The sequence below is a fragment of the Sciurus carolinensis genome, chromosome 1 (genome assembly GCF_902686445.1).
Source record: "Sciurus carolinensis chromosome 1, mSciCar1.2, whole genome shotgun sequence".
Lineage (NCBI taxonomy): Eukaryota > Metazoa > Chordata > Mammalia > Rodentia > Sciuridae > Sciurus > Sciurus carolinensis.
The window spans coordinates 40,551,965-40,573,368 of NC_062213.1; the positions used below are offsets into that span (position 1 = coordinate 40,551,965).

General features: G+C 41.2%; 1 protein-coding gene and 1 non-coding gene across 2 annotated transcripts in view; both read right to left on the bottom strand.

Moving 5' to 3' along the window:
• The window catches only part of Laptm4b (lysosomal protein transmembrane 4 beta), a 64,322-nt gene that overhangs the window by 34,210 nt on the left and 8,708 nt on the right, over positions 1-21,404 (bottom strand). Inside the window, exon 2 of the mRNA XM_047552976.1 lies at positions 8,022-8,133. Within this exon, the coding sequence (XP_047408932.1) occupies positions 8,022-8,133 (112 nt within the window). The remainder of the gene's footprint in view (positions 1-8,021; positions 8,134-21,404) is intronic.
• LOC124968545 (U6 spliceosomal RNA) lies at positions 6,668-6,770 on the bottom strand. Its single transcript, XR_007105761.1, has one exon. It is a non-coding gene; the product is annotated as a U6 spliceosomal RNA (small nuclear RNA).

Consider the following 21,404-nt stretch of genomic DNA (forward strand, 5'->3'; position numbering starts at 1 on the left):
AGCTACTTGGGAAGCCGAGGCAGGAGTGTTAGGGGACATACAGATGAGGATGGTGGGAAAATGAGGTTAAGAGAATAATTCTATAATATGGGCCCACTGTGCTGGCACCCACATGCTTTCTTTGCCAAAAAAGCAATATACCTGCAGCCCTACCTAGCCTAAGTGGACAGGATATGTCACTTCCTACTTGCAAACTACCTGTTATCTTCAAGGAAATGCAGGCAGGAAATAACCGTGATAAGAAGAACCCACGTTACTTTGAAGGGAGACATTTGGTCTTTCCACAGACCAGATTCTGGAAGATAATAACACCTCCTAACCACAAAACCTGTAAAAATGATTAAGAATCCAGTTAGAACTGCTCAGCATGGGCCAAGGGAACCTAGCATTGTCATGGCAATGGGTACTTGAAAGTCTGATATCCCTGCTGTCAAAAGTCAAGAGGTGGACCTAGGCAGGACTCTGGAAACTTCCTTAAGACCCCCAACAAAACTTGAGGGCAGGAGAGGCACTTGGCTTCTCTCCTCTGAGAGGACCCACTCTCTTCCTTGACTGTCCCCTTTCCCTTTTCCTATCCCTTCAATAAACTCATTCTTGCTACTCTGGACGTGTCTAAAATCTCTCTAACTTAATCACAAGAACTGAGGTTTGAAGAGGGGGGTCTTTGTACTTCCTCAGTTTCCCAGAAGGCCCCAGCTCTGTAACAGGAGGATCTCAAGTTTGAAGCCAGCCTGGGCAACTTAGGGAGACCCGTCTCAAAATAAAATTTTAAAAAATGAGGCTGGGGATGTAGCTCAGTGGTAGAGTACCTAGCATGTGCAAGGACCTGGGTTCAATTCCCAGTACTTTTCATTTAAAAAATGAGGCTGGGGATGTAGCTCAGTGGTAGAGTACCTAGCATGTGCAAGGACCTGGGTTCAATTCCCAGTACTTTTCAATGAGGCCTCCATTAGTACCAAGATTCCTATAGGGTCAGTTTAGACAAACCCTCATCTTTGGCACCCATCACCCTCAATATCTGATCACACTCTTAACCTTAATCTCTTTATCACTCTGGCCTGCTTTCAAAAAGAATCCTGCTGAGTCAGTCTACCAACAATTCCTCTCAGTAATTTTCCATCCACTGACCCCCACCCTGCTCCTTAGCTATAAATCTCCACCAATCTTTGCAGGAATGGGAGTTGGGCTGGATCTCTCTTACTCTGGGCAAAACCTCACTGCAGTAGTCCCTCTTGAATAAGTCTTCTTCACCACTTTTAACAAGAGCCTAAATGATCTTTGACACAGTAAAACAGAAACAACAAGTCGTGGGAGAATGCATATGCTATGTAAATACTCTCCAAAGTTCAAGCTGTGAGAGTTAAAGAATAGATCAATTCCAGATAAAAACGCATGTGGTTATCTACAAAGAACAAAGGAATGAATGCCTTGAAGAGTGGTTCTCTGGACACAGGAAACGTGGAATCAAGAAGGGGCAGACAAGACTCTGAAAGTTAAGGTAAAATTCAGTTTTTTAAAACAAACTGCCAGGTACACAAGTATAGTATGATGATTTGGTGTATTTTATAAATATTTTATAATATTGTTTTGTACCTACTCAATATTTAATAAGATAATTTTAGAAAAAACCAAGGAACTCCAAATTGTTAATGAAAAATACTGGTGTTCACTGTATGTGCAACTTTTCTGAAAGGTTTCAAGTTTCTCAACATAAAGTGTGGGCTCCTGGCAGTGGCACATGCCTATAATCCCTGCGACTCAGGAGGCTGAGGCAGTATGATCACAAGTTCAAAGTCAGCCTCAGTAACTTAGCAAGGTCCTACGCAACTCAGAGAGAGACTCTTGTCTCCAATAAAATATAAAAAAGGGCTGGGGTTGTGGTTCAGTGGTAGAGCACTTGCCTAGCATGTGTGAGGCACTGGGTTTGATTCTCAGCACCACATATGAATAAAAAAATAAAGGTCTGCCTACATCTAAAAAAAATTTTTTTAAAGGGGGGGGATATAGCTCAGTTGGTAGAGTGCTTGCCTTGCATGCACAAGGCCCCTGGTTCAATTCCCAGCATCACAAAAAATAAAATAATAAAATTAAAATTAAAAAAGGGGTGGGCTGGAGAGGTGGCTCAGTAGTTAAGTGCCCCTGAGTTCGATCCCTAATACAAAACAAAAAAAAAGTGGAGGGGGATAGCAAACGGTTCTCACATTAAATCCATGCTAAATGATAAATGAAGTACTGATTTCAAAATTTTTAAAATGTAAACAACAACAATAAAATGAATCAGAGAAGCAGCAGGTGAGGGGAAACACAGGAGGGACACTGGGCACCTGGGTTACTCCGTTCCTGCGCAAGCAAGGGCAATCGCACGACCTCAAACCAAGCAGATTCTGTGGGCTCCATGTATTTTAAGAGTTTAAGATATTTAGCAAAGTTTTTTTTTTTTTTTTTTAACTTACTTATTATGTGCTGCTGAGGATCGAACCCAGTGGCTCACGTGTACCAGGCAAGCACTCCACCAGAGCCACAACCCCACCCAGCCCTTTTTCTTCTTTCTTAAGTAGGGTTCTTCTAGGTAAAGCAAGAAAATTGGCACCAAGTTAAAAGGCTGGTGAAGTAGAACACCCAAGATTAAGCATGTGAATGACTGCAGGAGGCCTTCAATCTGCCTTTTCAAATCCACTCTCTGACCATGGGAGGTTACCAGGAGGTTACGATGGGGCCCTCTTTGTCCTCTGGTTTTGGGTGCAATTGGCCAAGTTGAGCTCATCTAGAAGATCAGATGGAAGAAAAGTCAGACTGTCCCCTGCTGAGGTCACCCTGGGTTGACTGTGGCCCTAGTACAAATGTCTCTGCCCCTTATGAAGATGTTAACTCCAGGTGACTCTCTTACTCCCAGCCCCAGTAACTACAACCTCTTGTCCTTCCTTGAGTTCTGGGAATAATAGGTGTGATTATACAAAGGACTCCACCATCCCTAGTGCTCTTCTTATACCTAACACACCTTTACAAAAAGTTTCCTGGAAAATAAACATTTATTGAATTATCTTTAGAAACGTCAAGAAAAAGAGCAGTGGAATACAGTCAAGGTGCAGAGTACGTGCCCTGTTAAATCACGTGATTTAAAAGATGAACAACAGATGAAGGATGGAACAATGGTAGAGTGGATGGAATAGAACAAAGGGCTGGGATGGTTACCTTAGCTCAGCTTCTGCTGCCATTAATTGTCTTTCTTGAAGGCTGTTGGAATCCGTGTGAAAAGAGCAGGTAGGAAGCCTGGGGCCCTTCCCCCATGCCAGAGCAAGGTACAGGGAAAGCCCCAGTTCTGCTCAGAAGAATCATCCCCTCTCCCCCCCCCACACACACACCTTGCACAGGCACATGCTCACACACTATTTCTGAGTTCTTTTTTTTTTTTTTTTTTTTTGCGGTGCTAGGGATTGAACCCAGGGCCTTGTGCTTGCAAGGCAAGCACTCTACCAACTGAGCTATATCCCCAGCCTTATTTCTGAGTTCTTAATCATCAACACTTTCAAACATATTAGAAGAATATGATGAATTTCCATCACCCATTCTGCCTGTATTGTTTCATCTCTCACCACTGCATTTCTGACCATTCTACCATTGGCAGAAATATGGGCTGTTTCCAGTTTTCGGTTATTATGAATAAAGTCATGTTTATACAAAGCTTAAAATGCACATGAGCAGGGCTGGGGTGGCAGCTCAGTAGGAGAGTGCTTGTCTAACGTATGTGAGGCATGTGTTCGGTTATCAGCACCATATGTAAATAAAATAGAGGTCCACTGACAACTAAAAAAATATTTTAAAAAAAAGCACATGAGCACTCATTTCATTTTTTAAAATATTTTTTTAGGATGTTGATATATCTTTTATTTCTTTATTTATATGTGGTGCTGAGAATCGAGAAGCTAGGCAAGCACTCTACCACTGGGCCAAAACCCCAGTCCAAGCACCCATTTCTGTAGGGCATATATCAAGGAGTCGAATTACAAGGTCATCGGGTTGGTGTATATTTAGTTTTAGTTTTCCCAAAGTGGTTGCGCAATTCATATTCCCAGCAGCAGTTTGAGAATTCCACTTGTTCCACATCCACACCAACAGGGGTATGGTCATCTCAATTAATAATGCCTGCCTGCCACTTTGAATGGGTGTGGTGATTCACTATGTGGTTGTAATTTTCATCCTTCTTTATAATGAATAACATGGAGAACAGTTCATATGCTTAGTGGACATATGGGTATCTTATCTTCTTTTGTAAGGTATTTCCTATTGATTTCACTCAGAACCATTTATTAAAAAGACCAACCTATTTCCAATAAATGTAATGGTGTCTTTATCTTAAATCAAGAGACCATTTTCCATAAGGTTAACCAACAATTCTTGATTACTTTTCTGGCCATTTCCTTTTTCAGACCAGTTGGTTGACCCAGGGAATAAGTTTGACTGGAAAGACAAATCTGATGCAAAAGCAATCAGACATTAATTTGGACAATCTGCTGCCTGGTATTGTGAGTATAGTTCTGACCCTTGCTGTTACGGTTGACTGCCACATCATTAAAATCTCGCAAATAAAATCCTGAGTCTATTCTCAGAAAGTTCTGAGTGTGTAATACAATATGCCACACATTCACACCTTCTCAATTTTATTCTTTGGTCTTCTAAGTCAGTAGGCCAAATGATTTTTTCCTTTAACCTTTTGTTCTGAAGTCATTTCAGACACATATAAAAGTTGCAAACACAGAAGAGATCTCATATATACCGTGCTCCATGCTTCCTCTAATGTTAATTTTTTTTTTAACGCTAGTATAATGATCAAAACAAGAAGTCACCAGGTGCAATGGGGCACCCCTGTACTCCCAGTGGCTTGGGAGGTTGAGGCAGGAGGATTTCAAATTCAAAGCTAGCCTCAGCAACTTAGTGAGGTCCTAAGCAACTCAGTGAGACCCTGTCTCTAATAAAATATAAAAAAGGGCTGGGGACATGGCTCAATGGTTAAGAGCCCTTGAGTTCAATCCCTAGTACCAAAAAAAAAATAATAATAATAATAATCCCAAGAAGTCAGCACTGCTACAATGTTGTTAAACTATACACTAACTACAGATTTTATTTGCATTTCACCGATAGGTCCACTGTTTCCCCTTCATGTCCTTATTCTGTTCCAGAATCTAATCTCGAATCCCATACTTCACTGAGTTATGTTTCATTAGTCTCCAACCTATGTCAGTTTCTTACCATTTCGAGCCTAGTCAATTTGTCGTAAATAAAAAAAAAGTATTTATAAATTACCACTATAACTATATTGCCACTATTCCTGTATTAGAAATGGTAAAGGGCTAGATTTATTGTTGGATTTCATTTTTTTTAAAGGACTAGATTTAAAAGTGAGGAGAATTTCCTTTATTTTTTTTCTTTATCCCACTTTGATGTAAACAGGAAATAGGTTTCCTTCTACCAGATCATTTTAGGAAAAGAGCACATGGGAAAGTGAGATAAATTCCTGCTCTTCCTGGATAAAGTCTTCAAATAGCTGCCATCATTCAAAAAGATAGTAACATAAAATTGCTATATTAACTTGCATCATTTTCTAGCAAAGATTAAAACAATTGATTGTACCAGTCTCAAGGACTACTCAATTCTATCCACATGAATTAAATATTTAAAGGCTTGTCCACTGCAGTGACCTCTGACCTACAAGCTTATTAAAAGAGATCAAAACATATGGAAAGGAAATGTAAGAGGGAAGAAGTTTCAAAAATAGATTCACTCAAATGAACATCTACTCTTCCGTACCTTCGTAACTGGGTGATTTAAATGATCATCTTAAAAGTAATTACAAACTATTCTTTTAATCTTTTCAGACATATGAAACACAAGAGAAACATCAAATGCACTGGAATATCCAGGACATCACAAAACAATTACTATTTTAAAGTCTTAAGCACCAGCAAGCCTTTGAAGGCAGCTAAATTAAGCTTATCCTGTCACATAGTCATTCCCCAGCTTACTCTCCCCCAGTTAGAATAAGACATGCAGTGTTATCATTTGATCCAGATAGAACCACAGTGGTCTCATTTAAAACTTATTTTTCTAACCTCAATTACCTCAGAAGGGGAATCCTCCTCCTGGAAACAGCACAAGAGAATTTATTTTTAAATATCAATCAAATGTTTCATATGTAGTTTATATCGTCTTTAAACTCAGAAAGAAGGAAAGCAGAGAGATTATTTTAATATTAATGGAACTGGAAGAATTCCTAAGAGTAATGGAGTTATTCAGAATTAAGGGAATAAATATTATAGCATAAGTCATGTCTCTGGCAAAGTCCCAAGCTCCAGGACAGTATAATGCCCCTGACTTCTTAACCCTTGCTATGAAACAAGTGACTCCTGTTTTTCGTTTATTTGCCACCTATTGCTATGGCTCCTCCTCCTGACCTTACAGTTGGGGCCCCTCCAGAGCTTGTCCTGGGACTCCTTCCATTTTCTCTTTCCTCTCTCCTTAATACAAATGCCTTTGGAGCTGATGTCCTCCACTTTAGGACAGCTAATATGTTTCAATCCCAACGGAGCTAAATGACAGTGAAATGTACCGAGTTCTTAACTATGGGACAGACCCCCATTCCGAGCACTTTGTTTCCTTTTCTTTTTTCTTTTAATATGGTACCTTCATGAGGAATTTGCATGTCCTCTTGGCTCAGGAGCCATGCTAATCTTGGCTATATTGGTCCAATATTGGTATATGTGCTGCTGAAGTGCTTGCTTAGCACTTTGCATGTAGTTTCACCCACAATCCCATTAAGTAGGTAGATACTTCGATTAGTTCCTTCAGGAGGAAACTAAGGCACACAGAGATAAGTGATAAACTCAAGGTTAGCAAATTTAACACATGGCAGGATCAGGATTCAAACTGGCTTCTAGCTAGAGTCTACATGACTAAGAAGGATACTTGGTTGAGTCCCTTAAGTCAAAGTCTAGTTTTCTCCCCCAGCTATGTTCCCATCTCCTGACCCGACTTCCTCACCTCAGTGAAGACTCACATCATCTCTTCAAGCTGGGGAGTAAGTCATCTTTGATTTCTCCCTTTCCCTCACTGCCCAGACCACCAAGTTCGGTCTCTCCTCCATCTGCAGTCTAGACTCTAGAAGCGGCCCCAAAACCAAACTCCCAGGCTCTGCGCTTGCAATCAGTCTCTACATGCACTCTCCACTTGGCAAAAAAAAGCGATTTTCTGAAGATACACATTAGTTTGTACGTTTACTTAAAAGTACTGAATAGCTTTTTCTCATTCTGAAAATAAAATCCACAATCCTGGCTGTCTTTCAAATGTTCCCATTGTCTCTTAAACTCTTATCTTTGCACCTTGGGCCACATTCTCTCCTCTTTAATTTGCCTCCCAGCGACTTCTTCCAACTCACGTGAATTTCCCAAAGCCAATGATAAATACATTTGCACAATCTCCTGTCTAGGATTCTGCACAGCTTTGCCCCTGAGGTAACTAGGATGCAGCATGACCATGAGTAGTCAATGCTCAGGTTGCAGATTCCTGGGAGCTGGTGCCTTCTCCCCACTTACCCCACACCCACAGTCCATTTGCCAGAAAGAGGCCCCAAATTCACCAAATGAAACAGCAACATAGTTTCTAGAATGGAAGCTCATCACCTCCTGGAAGAGAGGTAAATTTTGAAATGCATAATGGGATAGCCATGATCCTTTTAATCTTCCTTCCTGCCATTGACTCCTCCCAAAGTCACCAAAAGGCCAGAGGTGAAAAGTCTGTAACAAAGTAATAACTTTAAAAAAAAAGAATAAATTAATGTAGAACAGAGATAAAACATAGGCAGCACAAAAATATTCGCTGATCTCATTTTTTAACAAAGAAAAAAGTTAAAGTATCAGTTCAAATGGACCTGTGAATCGATATCTGTAACCTAATAGGAAGGACAAGCAGCTGGCTTCCCTGCCCTTGAAAATCCCAAAATATCTACAATTGCTATCTGATGTACTTACTGGCATCATCCATGAACTCAAAGTCCCCTCCTAGTTCAGAACTTGAAAAATGGTACTGATCTGGATCAGCCAGGGCACTCAGTAAAATCAAAAGTACCACCGCATTGATGATCTGCAATAAGAAAAAAAAAAATTAAAACTTAGAGCAATCACATGAAGTTTAATTTCAACAGTGGCTTTACTCTCAACTTTGATGTTGAGGGAGCTGACACAGATCCCCAAGAAAGAAGCACCACCAGCCCTTTCAGCCACTGACAAGAGCACAAGGTTTGGTGTGCAGATGATGGGCTCCCGCTGCGCCCCATCCTGGGCCCAGCACCCACAGCTGTGAACCACCTGCACAACACAGACTGACAACAATGGCTGGAAAACAAAATAACTCTCCAGTTGGCAAAGCACTAATGAGCTAAGGGAGAGCAACCCAAGCTTCTTCAGGCGACCAAACATTTTTCACAGGATCAAAGCATTGAGACCTTCCAGGAAACATGTTCAGAGAACAAATGGACAGCTATGTGCAGAGCAGGCCCACTTCCATCTTCTGGATTCTGCAGAGTATATATATCGCCCTCAGCTCATCCAGGTGGAAATCCTGTTCCTTACCATCTCCCTGCTCTGCTCTTCTTTTCTGTTCTCTATAGTATCACCATTAATAACCGAAATGGACAACACTCAGGCACCATGCTGAGCACTATGAGAGGGTTCTCCCTCTTAAGCTCTACAGTAATGGAATGAAGTAGGTACTAAACCAGGCACACTCCTGTAATCCCAGGTACTCAAGAGGCTAAGGCAGAAGGATCCCAAGTTTGAGGTCAATCTGGCCAACTTGGAGAAACCCTGTCTGGAATAAAATTAAAAGGGCTGGGGATGTGTTGGGGGCTATGCCACGCGGACTACACCAAGATGGCGCCCGGCAGCCAGCCAGAAGTTGTTTTGATCACATGGCGGTGAGGAGGTCAGTTAACATAAACACACCCAGGTGATTTGTCATTGGCCGTGTTCAAATGAGTCCACACACACAACGCATGCACAGGTGTTCCCGAGTGCTCCTGCTCGGGCCTGCTCGTTTTGACCTTGCCGTGATTGGGCAGCTGGCTCTTCGCCTGATCTTTGCTTAACTGGCGTGGCCCTGCCCTCCGCCTCCTGGAGGGAATATAAGCAGGCAGTAGGCGGAAGGCAAGAAGCAGCAGCAAGCAGAAAGCAGCAGCAGTAAGAAGCAAGCAGGAGGCAGCAGGCAGAAGGCAGATGGCAGATCGCTGGGCGGAGAACTGAGAACACACCTCTAGGTTGCAGATCACAGACCGCAGTACGCGGGACACATCACTAAGAAGCACCTCAGATAGACAGCACCTTTAGTACGCACCTCTAGTATGCACCTTTAGATCACAGGATGCAGGACACACCTCTAAGAAGAAGCAGAACTCTAAGAAGAAACAGATCTCTGATAAGCATAGAAGCCTGTCTTTCTCTAAAACTTCCTCTATAAGCAAAGCCTATCTTCCTCTCAAAGCCTCTATTCCTCTAAAATCAAGTAAGCCTCTTTTCCTCTATAAGCTAGAGAATAAGCAAGCAAGCAAGGAAGCAGCACAGGAATAGAAGTAGTTTATTTCCAGTCCACCTCCGATAAATACCCGTGCAATTGTTGCTGCAGGCGGTAACAAATATCCGCGGGATAGTTGCTGCGGGCGGTGACAGGGATGTAGCTCAGTGGTAGAGTGCTTGCCTAGCATGGATTCAATCCCTAGTATAGCCAAAAAACCACCAAGAACAAAGTAGGTGCTAAGTGATTCCTATTTTATAGGAATAGAGAAAACTGAGGTTGAGGTGAAGAATACTGCCCAAACCAAGATTGGGTAGCTAACAAACTGCAGACACAGGATTTGAATCTAGGAATTTAAATTTCACAACTGAACCTCTTATAAAATCTCCTATTTATACTTTGCAAGCTGATTATCTTTGGGCTCATTATCTTCCTCATCCACATCCAACCAACTGCAAAATCCTGACGATTTCAACCTCTATATTTCTATTTCTCTATTTTTCCTAACTGTCCTTGCTGAGAAACACTCAAGTATATCAACTTCGATGGGGCTTTGGAAGTAAGCATTCTAGAATTTAAGCAAGGTGCTGACTGAAACTGGTTATTTTTCTTTTTCTCTAAATGATCCAGCTCCATTTTACCCATGGAGAGGAAAAAAAGTGAATAACCTTCATACATTTGGAAGAGCTGTTTATTAACAACATTAACTAGCAGTGCACATTTGGAAACACCTATTTCCAGAAGAGGTTCACATGGAGAGTCAGGTTACTGGATAAAGCATCCATTCCAGAACCTATTTTAAAATGGAAATCCCAAATGGCTATTTCACGAGTGTTGTAGAATTTGAAATTTTTTCCCTTCATTTTCCACACTGTCTTGTATACAGCCTGATTGGTTTTTTTTAAAATATAGTAATAAAAATAGCAATCCCCCAGAGTACACATATGTGTATGATTACTTTAAAAAGATACTAAAGCATGTGTTTAAACTTTTTTAAAATGTGAAGTCAGTCACCCTTCCCACAGTAGTTTTTAGAATTATCCCATCTTGTCTCTCTCCAAAGACAGACAACACCTCAGAGCACACTTTGAACAGAGTATGATTAGCAAACTACTTAGAAAATTGTAGAGGCTGAATATGGTGGCACACAACTGTAATCCGAGCAATTCGGGAGGCTGAGGCAGGAGGATCACAAGTTCAAAGTCAGCCTCAGCAACTTAGCAAGGCCCTAAGCAACTCAGCAAGACCCAGGGCTAGGGATGTGGCCCAGTGGTAGAGTGCCCCTAGGTTCAATCCCTGGTACCAAAAGAAAAGCAAAAAACTGTTCAGAACACACATAAGGCTTAAAGATATAGGCTAGTCCTCTGGCAGCATGGTAGTTAGCAAAGGCGTTATTTGACAAACTGTCAGGTTTTCTTGGCATTTCATTCCCTCTATTCGCTTATCTTTGAAAAAGATGTGAAAGATATCAGAAAGTAAGATCAGATGAAATTTCATAGGAATGTGCTTTGGAAAACACAAATTTGGAATCCATGGGTGAAACTTTAAAGGAGGGGTAGAGTAAGGAAGTTAAGAAGAAAAGACAGAGCCAGACTCGCATGCCTGTTATCCTAACGATTCAGGAGGCTGAGACAGGATAGCAAGTTTAAAGCCAGCCTCAGAACTCAGCAAGGCCCTAAGCAACTCAGTGAGACCCTGCCTCTAAATAAGGGCTGGTGATGAGCTAGTGGTCAAGCACCCCTGGGTTCAATCCCTGGTACCAAAAAAAAAAAAAAAGAAGATGAAAAGGTGAAGAGGTAGTGAGTGCCATGCTAGCCTAGCTAAGGAAATAGAGGCCCACTTCAGATCCTGTAGGGCTATCTGCAGAATTTGGATTTCATTCAAAGTATAACATCTGCCCAGAGGGAATGAATGAACATATGTAAAATAACCCTAAAGCCAGTGACTGGCACACAATAGCCACTCCAATGAGTTTCCTTAACCTGTCACACTTCAACAAGAACTGTGAATGCTCTTGTCTGAAAATTATCTGTTTTCCAGATCCAGCCAGTTATTATGCAGCTGTTTTCCTGTCCTTTCAGTTCCAAGGAACCTGTCACCTCTTAATCAGCAAGTTATTATCCCCCTGCTTGGCTTACTCATCACAACAGTTACTAATTGCCTACAACATATCAGGTACCTTGCTAAGTGCTTAGGAAGATCTCCAAGGACTAAGAATATGAGGTGAAAAAGTCATGTACCCAAATAACACAAAGTGCAACAGAGAGTAAGCATAATAAGAGTTCAGAGAAAGAATTAAAGTTCAAGGAGAAAGAAATTCTGAAACCTAGGGCTGAGGCAGGTGACAGGAAGTTGTAAAGGAAATGGCCGTACCTGGGCAGGTACTGAGTGATGAGCAGGATTTGGAAAAGAAGAGTTCCAAGCGTGAGCAAGGTCATGGAAGGAGGGACTAAAAATAGCAAGCTCAGTTTGGCTGGAACCCAGGAGGTGTGGGGTGGGGGTGTGTTCATGAAGGAAATTTAGTATATGAAGCTGGAGATGCAGGATGGGGGCCAGATAGTGAGGAGCCCTCAAAACAAGGATAGGGATATGGGACTTTGTTCTACTAGTTCCTAAGATGCCTTAAAGGCTTTCAGGTGGGATATGATGTATTCAGAGCTATGTGGTTAGGAAGCTAAAACTGACAGCAGTGGAGAGCCTAAAAGGAAGGAAGGGACCTACTTTGGGGACTCCTGTTGAGAGGTGATAATGGCTTTATCCACTTCATCTACACTTCCTCCATAACCCTGTAAGACAACCCTGTGAGACTGTTATCTCCCTTGTTAGCTGGAGAAGTTAAGTGCCTTGATCTTGGGTCCATGTGCAGCAGAGTCAAGGTTGGGACCCCAAGAGTTTGGAGGTAGAATCTATAGAGATGCAGTAACTGACCAGATGCAAAGATGAAGGATAAGGGAAGCAAACAAAACTGAGACTTCAAGCCTGGGAGCAAGAAGTGGTCGTGTCATTAACAGAAATGGGAAGGTTGCTAGGGGGGCCATGAGGAAGTTGATTTTAGATTCCCTGTGCTACACCTACCTGTGGGAGAGTCACATGATCATGCTGTTAGCTGCTCCACCTGTCCTTGGACCCGCCTCACTATTCAGTTCTGGTCCTCATGCCCGAGTTGTGACAGCCTAGAACATTTCTGCTTCCCCTGCTCAGTCTCTGTAGCACTTGATATGAGTCTGACAACAGAGTTCTGCCTGCTGGTCCGCTGTGTGTCCTTCTCTCTCCAGGGAGGGTCCTGGTGCCCCTGCCTGCCTGCCTGACAGCCCTACTCTACTTGGACCAAGATTCCACCCCAAATCTCAGCCTTGTGGCTTTCTGTGTTCACAGCCATAATCGGTCCTGGGGCCAAGGCTCTCCCAGTTGCCCCCCACCCCCCACACTTTGTAAGGTATCCAAATAAAGGAGACAGTGCTAGAACACCAAGAAAGATGGTAAGCTCCTTTGCTGCCACGAATGACTCACCACTGTGCTCTCTACTCACAAGGAGGGATTTTCCAAACGGAAGATCTACGGTGATGACTCTTTCCTGTGTTATTATGTAAAACCTCAACAGTGGGGTGGATAAAGTAGATCCAGAGGAGTGACCCATGAGGACTTGGGGGTAGGGTTAGTCATGGCAGGTACTAAATGTGGTCAGATGGAAAAGTTCGAATACAAGTAAAAGGTCCAGGAACATTGGGTAAGGAGAATTTCCCAAAATGAGAAAAGAGAAATCACCCGATCATCAATTCTGACCAAGAATGAAACAGCACCACAAATGAGAACCAGGAAGATGGCCAGGAGCAGTTACATAATGACCACAGTTAATCTCAATGTAGAAGACAGGAGAGGGCATGTTATGCTCTCCACTTACTGCTCACATGCACTTGGTTTCCTTTGTCTGTTTTGAACACACTGTTCCCTGTGGTGTCACAAGTTTTTCCTTGTTCTTGACAATGATTACTCCCACATGTAAACAAACTCAACTTCTGTACAATTACTTAAGTGGTATTAGGCCCTTCTATGTTCTCCAGAGATCCAAAGGGCTGTTCACCCTTAAATCATGTAATAGTTCCCAAATGAAGAGATTTGCAGCTTGAAAGAAGATCGTGGCTGGTACTTTTTTTAAAAAGCCTCCACAAAAGAACCTTAAGAACACTCCAAACCCAGGCAGATAGTAATTAACACAAAGTTCAAATCCAAAAGCTATCACCGCAGATTTATTTATAATGAAAACTTGAAAGAAACGTAGAATGGCTAAATAACATTACAGTGAGTATCTGAATCCTATGCAAGCATTAAAATCGTATTTTTAAAAATGTCAACGACAAGGAAGTGTTCACAAGATGGATGCTGTAGCACATGCCTATAATCCCAGTGGCCCTGGAAGTTGAGGTAGAAAGATCGCAACTCCAAGGTCAGCCTCAGCAATTTAGTGAGACCCTGTCTCAAAATAAAAAATAACAAGAGCTGGAAATGTGGAGATGTGACTCACTGGTAAAGTACCCCGGGTTCAAACCCCAGAACCAACAAATGAAAAAAGAAAAAAAAAAAAATCTAAATTTTAGAATTTAATACATTTGGATGTATGTCTTATTTTATATAAGACCCTCAACACAGTCCTGTTCTGACATTTGCTATTTCAACTCAATCATGGTAAACATGATTGCTATTTCAACTCAACCATGGTATTTGGGCAGGGGGAGGCTGAATTTACATAATCCTATTTGCCTAAGAAATTGACTAAATTAACTCCAGTTCTATGCTGATCTCTCTGCTGGAAATTGGGTTATATGGAGATGATTAAGATATGATCCCTGCCCTTAAGGATTAGTAGTCCACTGGGAAAAACACACTTCAACTGCCAAGTAAAATGCAGAATAAATGCTCTAACACTCATTAACTCATTCATTCAACTGTGCAAAAAATTAAGCATCACATGTATGCCAGGGATTATGCTAAGCATCACATGTATATTATGGCAAACCCCCAAGGTAGCCCATTATCTAGTGGGGGAAAGAATTAAATAAACCTGATGCTCCATTCAGAGGGAAAATGAACTCTGCTATACTAGCAGGGAAGTGGGGTGGTGTGTGGTTGAAAGAATTCACAGGAAGATGACGTTATTAACACCAGAAAGTAACAGACTTGGAACTCTTGAGACAAAAATTACAGCAAATTTTAAGGTATCAGACTAAGTGACTAAGAACTGCTAAGAAAAACTCCAAGTAACACAAACATGAAAACGAGCCACTCCAGGTGGTCTTTTGAGCTGGATAATAATGGTACCCATGTTTCAAACTGCTGAAGCCAAAAATAAAAAACTCTAGGTTACAGACTGTGAGGAAAGTTTAAGCAATAGAGTCATGCTTTATTAGTACCATATTTCAATAAGCAAATATTAAAAATTTGGAGTCTTTTTTCCAGTAAATTCAATCAGGTCCTTGGGTTTCACTGTGTAGCTGGCAGCTTCATCCTTCTGGCTTGTCTTCTTCGTGGGTGGTAAATGGAATCAAGAAACCACCATCCCCCTACACACTTAGATGATAAAGCAGCTGTGCTCCCTATGAAGTGGGATTACTCGTACACCATTCTACAGGTGAGCACTGACTCCAGAGGAAACCTGCACCTTCTGAGACTCAACTGTTGACTTTCTGATCACAAGTGTAATACACTTTCCTCTAAGAAGCCACCACGCCCCATTGTTCACAAGCCCTGGCCAACCCTGCTAACCGATCTCTGGCAATAGGCGCAGGATTCCTCTCCAGGGAGTGCCAGTAAGTCAGTCGCTCAGAGAGTCGTGTGCAAAATGAATCCAGTCTGCCAACGCAGCAGAAGCACTCCCTGTTTCTCTGAATGGATGTGGTTGGGCTCTGGTCTCCATTCTCAGGCCAAGACGCCACTGTATACTCTCAGAACACAAGTCCACATAAATTAATGAGGACCGTGTCTGGACAGTGGGCGAAGGCAAAGGATGGTCCCCTTGCGGAGGCAACGGCTAGGCTGTCAGAAGAGTGAGTGGGAGACACAGGAGAGCAGAATGTGGGAGTAAAGTTGTGAGAGAACATTTTGAACCTCCAAAGAGAAAGAGGCAGGCCCAGCCCAGAGCCTAGTCTGGAATGGGAAAGGAAGAGCTAAGCTCTGTACATAAAAATATGTCAAGTACTAGGGGATTCAAGAGGCCAGGATGTAGAAAAAATATAAAGTACAAAATGGCAAAATTAATTTTTCGCCGCTACAAACAAGGTGTCCTTTGTGTTCTAACACGCTGTGCCCAGCAGGCCTGTGAGTCCTGTTTGTAGCAGCCCACTGCAACAACTTGGATGAGCCCAAAATATGCTGTCAAACACTGAAGTCACATTTTTTAACTCCCTGTTAGTTTTAACATATAAAGAGTGCTTTCTTCCTGTAGATGTTTACCAAAGACAAAAGTGAAACTCATAAAACAGAATGAAAGCAAAGAGAGAGTAACAGGCTTAACCAATTTGATATAATTTTTTTAAAAATTCTATTCAAGAACAGGGCACGCCTGTAATCCCAGCCACCCGGGAGCCTGGGGCAGGAGGATTACAAATTCTAGACCAGCCAGGGCAATTAAGTGAGACCCTCTTTCAAAATGAAATAATTAGGGGGCTGGGGAAGTAGCTCAATGGTACTGCCTTCCCACCCCCACCCCCCAAAAACAACCTGTTGTTATACTGTGCTTTATAGTTAATTTTTTCTAATGGCAACCCTTTCAAATATATCCAAAACCAATTTTTAAAATTAAAGTCAAAAATGGAAACTTCTTTCCAGAATTGCAAGAAAAAGCTAACTTGACTGCTAACTTTTTTGAAAAGTCTTAATCATCAAACTACATCAAATACAATTATATATAATCCAGCCATGTCTTAAACAAAGAAATGTTTTGTAATCATAATGCTGAACTGTTGAATATGCTTTTTCCTTAACCATACATAAAGTGTATGCCATAAATATTCATCACTATGAATCTAGGTAATGGAACATTTTTCAAGGTAATGTCAATATTTGATAAGTTACTTCTACAAAAAACACTATCAGATTACTTCAAAAATCCATGGGCCTTTATAGATCTTTGTTCTTAGATATTCTCAAAGCAAATTCTAAAAAGATTATCTAGTAAATTATCTGTTGCTAATATAAATTTGGAATCTTTTAAGATTCTATCCTTACTTTCATACTAATTTTGGAATATTAAGATATTTTGCTTTGTTCAGTACATTTTGAAGGAATAAAAACTAACCAAGTTTTAACTACAAAGTAAACAGTCTAAGAAAAGGAGTTCTGCTTCAGAAATGTATGTGTCTGCTGAACCACTGCTGTCCAAAGTGTGCTCTCCAGACCATGATCTTGAAGAAGGTAGAACCAGGAGACCCACACCCATCAGCTCAAATCACAAATCCATGTCAGGAAGACTAACAGATGCAGCCTCAGCAACAAAACAGAGGTCAAAAGACAGTAGGACAGCTTCAGGGTGCAGAGACAATAACTCTCAACCTAGACTTGGACATCCAGCAAAAATACCTCTTAAGAAAAGGGCCAAATAAAAACATTTCCAAAGAACAGGTGTCAGAATTCACCACCTATAGATACTCACTAAAGGAAATTCTAAAGTACTTCTGACAGGACAGTGATCCTAGACAGCAGGTCTGAAGTGTAAGAGTATGATGGACCCTATACTTTCATTATCTTGGGGGTTAAAATTAGACAATATCAGACAAAGAAAGATATAAATATGTGTATAATTCTAAACAATATAAATATGTGTATAATTCTAAACACTGTACAATCGATGTTCTGAAGAACTTTTTCAAAAGACACTAAGCCAGGTGTGGTGGCACATGCCTGTTATCCCAGCTATTTGGGAGGCTGAGGCAGGAGGATCACAAGTTCAAGGACAGCCTCTATGATTAAGTGAAACCCTGTCTCAAAATAAAAAAGGGCTGGGGACGTAGCACACCTGGGTTAATCCTCAATACCACCAAAAAGTAAAAAATAAAAATAAACAAAAAGAGTATACTAAAAATGTAAACTATAATTGACTGGAGTTAAAGAACTTGAATTACTCAAATGAAAGGCAAAGCTGTTAACTCTGGACTTTGATAAGTGTACATATTAAAAATCTTTGGAGTAATAAAGGCTGGGAATGTAGTTCAGCAGTAGAGTACTTGCCTAGTATGTATGAGGACCTGGGTTCAATCCAGTACTAGGGAAAAGGATATCAGAAATGAACCACTCAAATAATGGAAATAAGTGTAATTTCCAATATAGAAAATAAGAAAAAACGGATAAGAAAAAATTCAAGTCTATCTGAAAGACAGCAACAAAAGAGAAAAAACAAACAATGAAGTAAATCCTCATATATTAGTAATCAATGTTAATATAAGTGGACTACTTTTTCCAGTTAAAGATACACTGTCAAAAAAAAGATACACTGTCAGAGAGGAGGATGTGACAGCACACACTTGTAATCCCAGTAACTCGGGAGGCTGAGGCAGGAGGATCACAAGTTCTAGGCCAGCCTCAGCAATCTAACAAGCCTGAGGCAACTCAGTGAGACTGTCTCAAAACAATAAAATAAATAAAAAGGGCTGGGGATGTGGCTTAGTGGTAAAGCACCTCTGGGTTCAATTTCCAGTACCAAAAAAAAAAAAAAACTCGTCATACTGACCAACATTCTTGCCTCCATCTTCAAACCCTCTTTTATGTCCTATCAAAGTGCCACACATCCTTCTTTGTACCATTTATCACAACTGTGTTCCTAGCGATTTGTGTTACTACCAGTATATATTAATTACTTACATGTTGGCAAGGACTGGGTCTATTGTGAATCACCACTGTGTGTATTGCCAGCACCTGTCAGTTTCTAACACACAGGAAGTCCTCCACAAAACCTGCTAAAGGAAGAGGAATGAAGAAAAGAAGGAGGGAAGAAAGAAACCAAATATACCAGGTGCGGTGGCATACACCTGTGATCCCAGCTGCCTGGGAGGCTAAGGCAGGAGGATCACAAGTTTGAGGCCAGCCTGGGCAACTTAGATCTTGTCTAAAAATAAAAAATAAAATGGCTGGAGAAGTAGCTCAGTGGTAGAGAACCCCTGGGGTCAATCCCCAGTACAAAATTTTTTTTTAAATAAACTGCCTAGCTGTAGATAACATCGTTTGGTCTTCCTGGTGGCTAAGTTGCTCCTCCTTTTTTGGCACTGGTATATGAGTGAAAGAGAGGTGTGCAATTTCCATTTCACTTTTAAAATAAATAATAAAGTCGCTGGCTGACCAGGTGTCCTTTTGCCTTCCAGCAGGCCAGAATGCAAACACGTGCCGGTGAGCTGTCTCCAAGTGTGCAGGCAGATGAAGCACCCTCCTAAGAACCCAAGAAGGAAACCTCATATTTAGGATGGCAGAGTGCCCCACCAGCCCAGGTCTCTGGACGGCCTCCTGGAACGAAGCCAGTCAGTCCTCCAGAAACTTTAAACCAGAGAGGGGAATAACTTCTTTCTTAAGTACTGCACTTTTGTACCCCTTTTGCAGCTCACTAAATACAGAGGGTAAAGTAAACAAACATTAGTATCAAAGAAAAAAGAAAGAAAGATACCAGAGAAGCCAATACTACCTTAAAAAGGGAAAAAAGACTCTTAGACCAGCAAAACCAGATCAAGGGTAGAGGAACCAAAAATGAGAGCTTAACAAAGAGCTATCAAGAGAGGCAAGACTCTCTTTTTAAGTATAGTTGAAGAACAGACTATCCTGGCCTAGAGACTTGTTCCTTTTAGTCCTGAATACTTGTTATCCCTTGTGCAGAAAGGACAGAAAGAAAAATCTGTAAATCTTAAAGCTATTGTAAATTCACTCACTTATGAGAATTGCTGTGAGCTTATGTAACGTACTAACACATGTACTTTTGGAGTACATTAAATAAACAAATTGAGAAACAATATTTTAGGAAGTCTATAATAAAGGGTACATTCCAATAGTTATCTACATAGAAGAGACAATGTCACCCCAAGATTCTGAAAGACCAGATCACCATAAACTTCTTGTGATCCATGACCAAAAGAACTGAGTTCACCAGAATGATGTGCTGTCATTCCCACATGCATTCCTGTGACCACCCCTCATATGGTTTCCTTTAAAAAGAAAAGCCCAGGGCTGGGGTTGTGGTTTAGTGGTACAGCGCTTGCCTAGCACTTGTGAGGCACTGGATTTGATCCCCCGCACCACATTAAAAAAAAAAAAAAAAAAAAAAACTAAATAAACAAAATACAGGTTTTGTGCCTATCTACAATTAAAAATATTTTTTAAATAAATAAATAAAGAGCTCAAGCCAGGCACAGTGGCGTGCACCTGTAATTCCAGCAACTCTGGAGGCTGAGGCAGGAGGATCACAAATTTGAGACCAGCCTCGACAATTTATCAAGACTCTGCCTCAAAACAAAAAATAAAAAGGACTAGGAACGTACAGCAGAGATAAAGTGCCCCTGAGTTCAATCCCAGTACTAAAAAAGAAAAGTCCAAGACCCTAAAAGCACTTCTCACTCTTGAGATAGCCCACATTCTCAGTGTGTATTGTCAGTTTTTTCACTTTCCAATAAAGCTCTTCCCCTTTGCTAAAACCTGATGGGTCTTTAAATTCTTTTCTCCCAGCTGTCAAGAGCCTGGAGCGTCCAATAAGAGTGGAGGTGCCCTCTGCTTCCAGAGAAACCTCCTAGAACCCCCTCTCCCCTGACAGACTCACCAGGCTGTCTAGATGAAAAGTTATTAAGTATTCAAATCATTCCACAGTCATAATTAGTGTCCTCTAAAGGAAAAGAACACACAGCCCTAAGAATAGGAGTATTCATCTCAATGACAATTATGTTTCCCCACTGCATATTAACCAATTGGCATCCTGGTTTTATATACTAGTCTACTATGAATTCAGTCATGATGAAACTAGGCACTAGTCTACTATGAATTCAGTCATGATGAAACTAGGCACTCAATTCCAAACACTGATAAAATCCTACTGGAGGGCTGGGGATGTGCTCAGTGGTTAAGCACCCCTGGGTTCAATCCCTGGAACAACAACAACAACAAAAAACCCCAAAGGTTCAACTAATGAAGGATCAGTTTTGATCAGCCCGTCTAGCCTTGCCTAGTGGCTTCTTTTTTTCCAACCCATAAAAACTCCTTGTTTGCAGCCCCAAGCCCTCCGCTATGGGCCACCACAGGTATCAGTATGACTCCATGCTAGTCATGCAATTTTAGCATCTCAAAGTTAGTTTAAAAAGGAAAAGAAAGTTCAACCTTATTTTTACTAATAATCTGCAATAATATTTCCACTGCTAAATGACAATTGCAGGAGGTTTTGATCTAAACTCCTGCACTAGCTAGGTCCCAACACACAAGGCTGAAAACCAGAAGGGAGTCACCCATGACTCCCAAAGGAATCTAAGTTGTTTTATCTGGCATTCCAAGAAATCAGGATTAGAGAGGGTGCAGCCAAATTTCCCAAACCAGCCAGTTTCAATTGGCAAGATAATGAAGTTCCTTCTGCTTTAATCCTTACACATAAAGAAAGGTAACTGAAGAAACCTGACACCAGTTATTTTCTTGTTCTATTTCCCTGTCCAGCCTCACAAGGCGAGTAACTTTGAAATGATCAATTAATTTGCTTTTTATTCTTTGGTTCTGCTTTCTTCAGCTCTTTCCATTCTATAACACCTTTATTTTACAGAATGAAGCATTGCCCAACTCTATGATGCAAAAATAAAGCCAATTAACAGTTAAATTGTTGAAATTATGGTTTTTGACCGCAA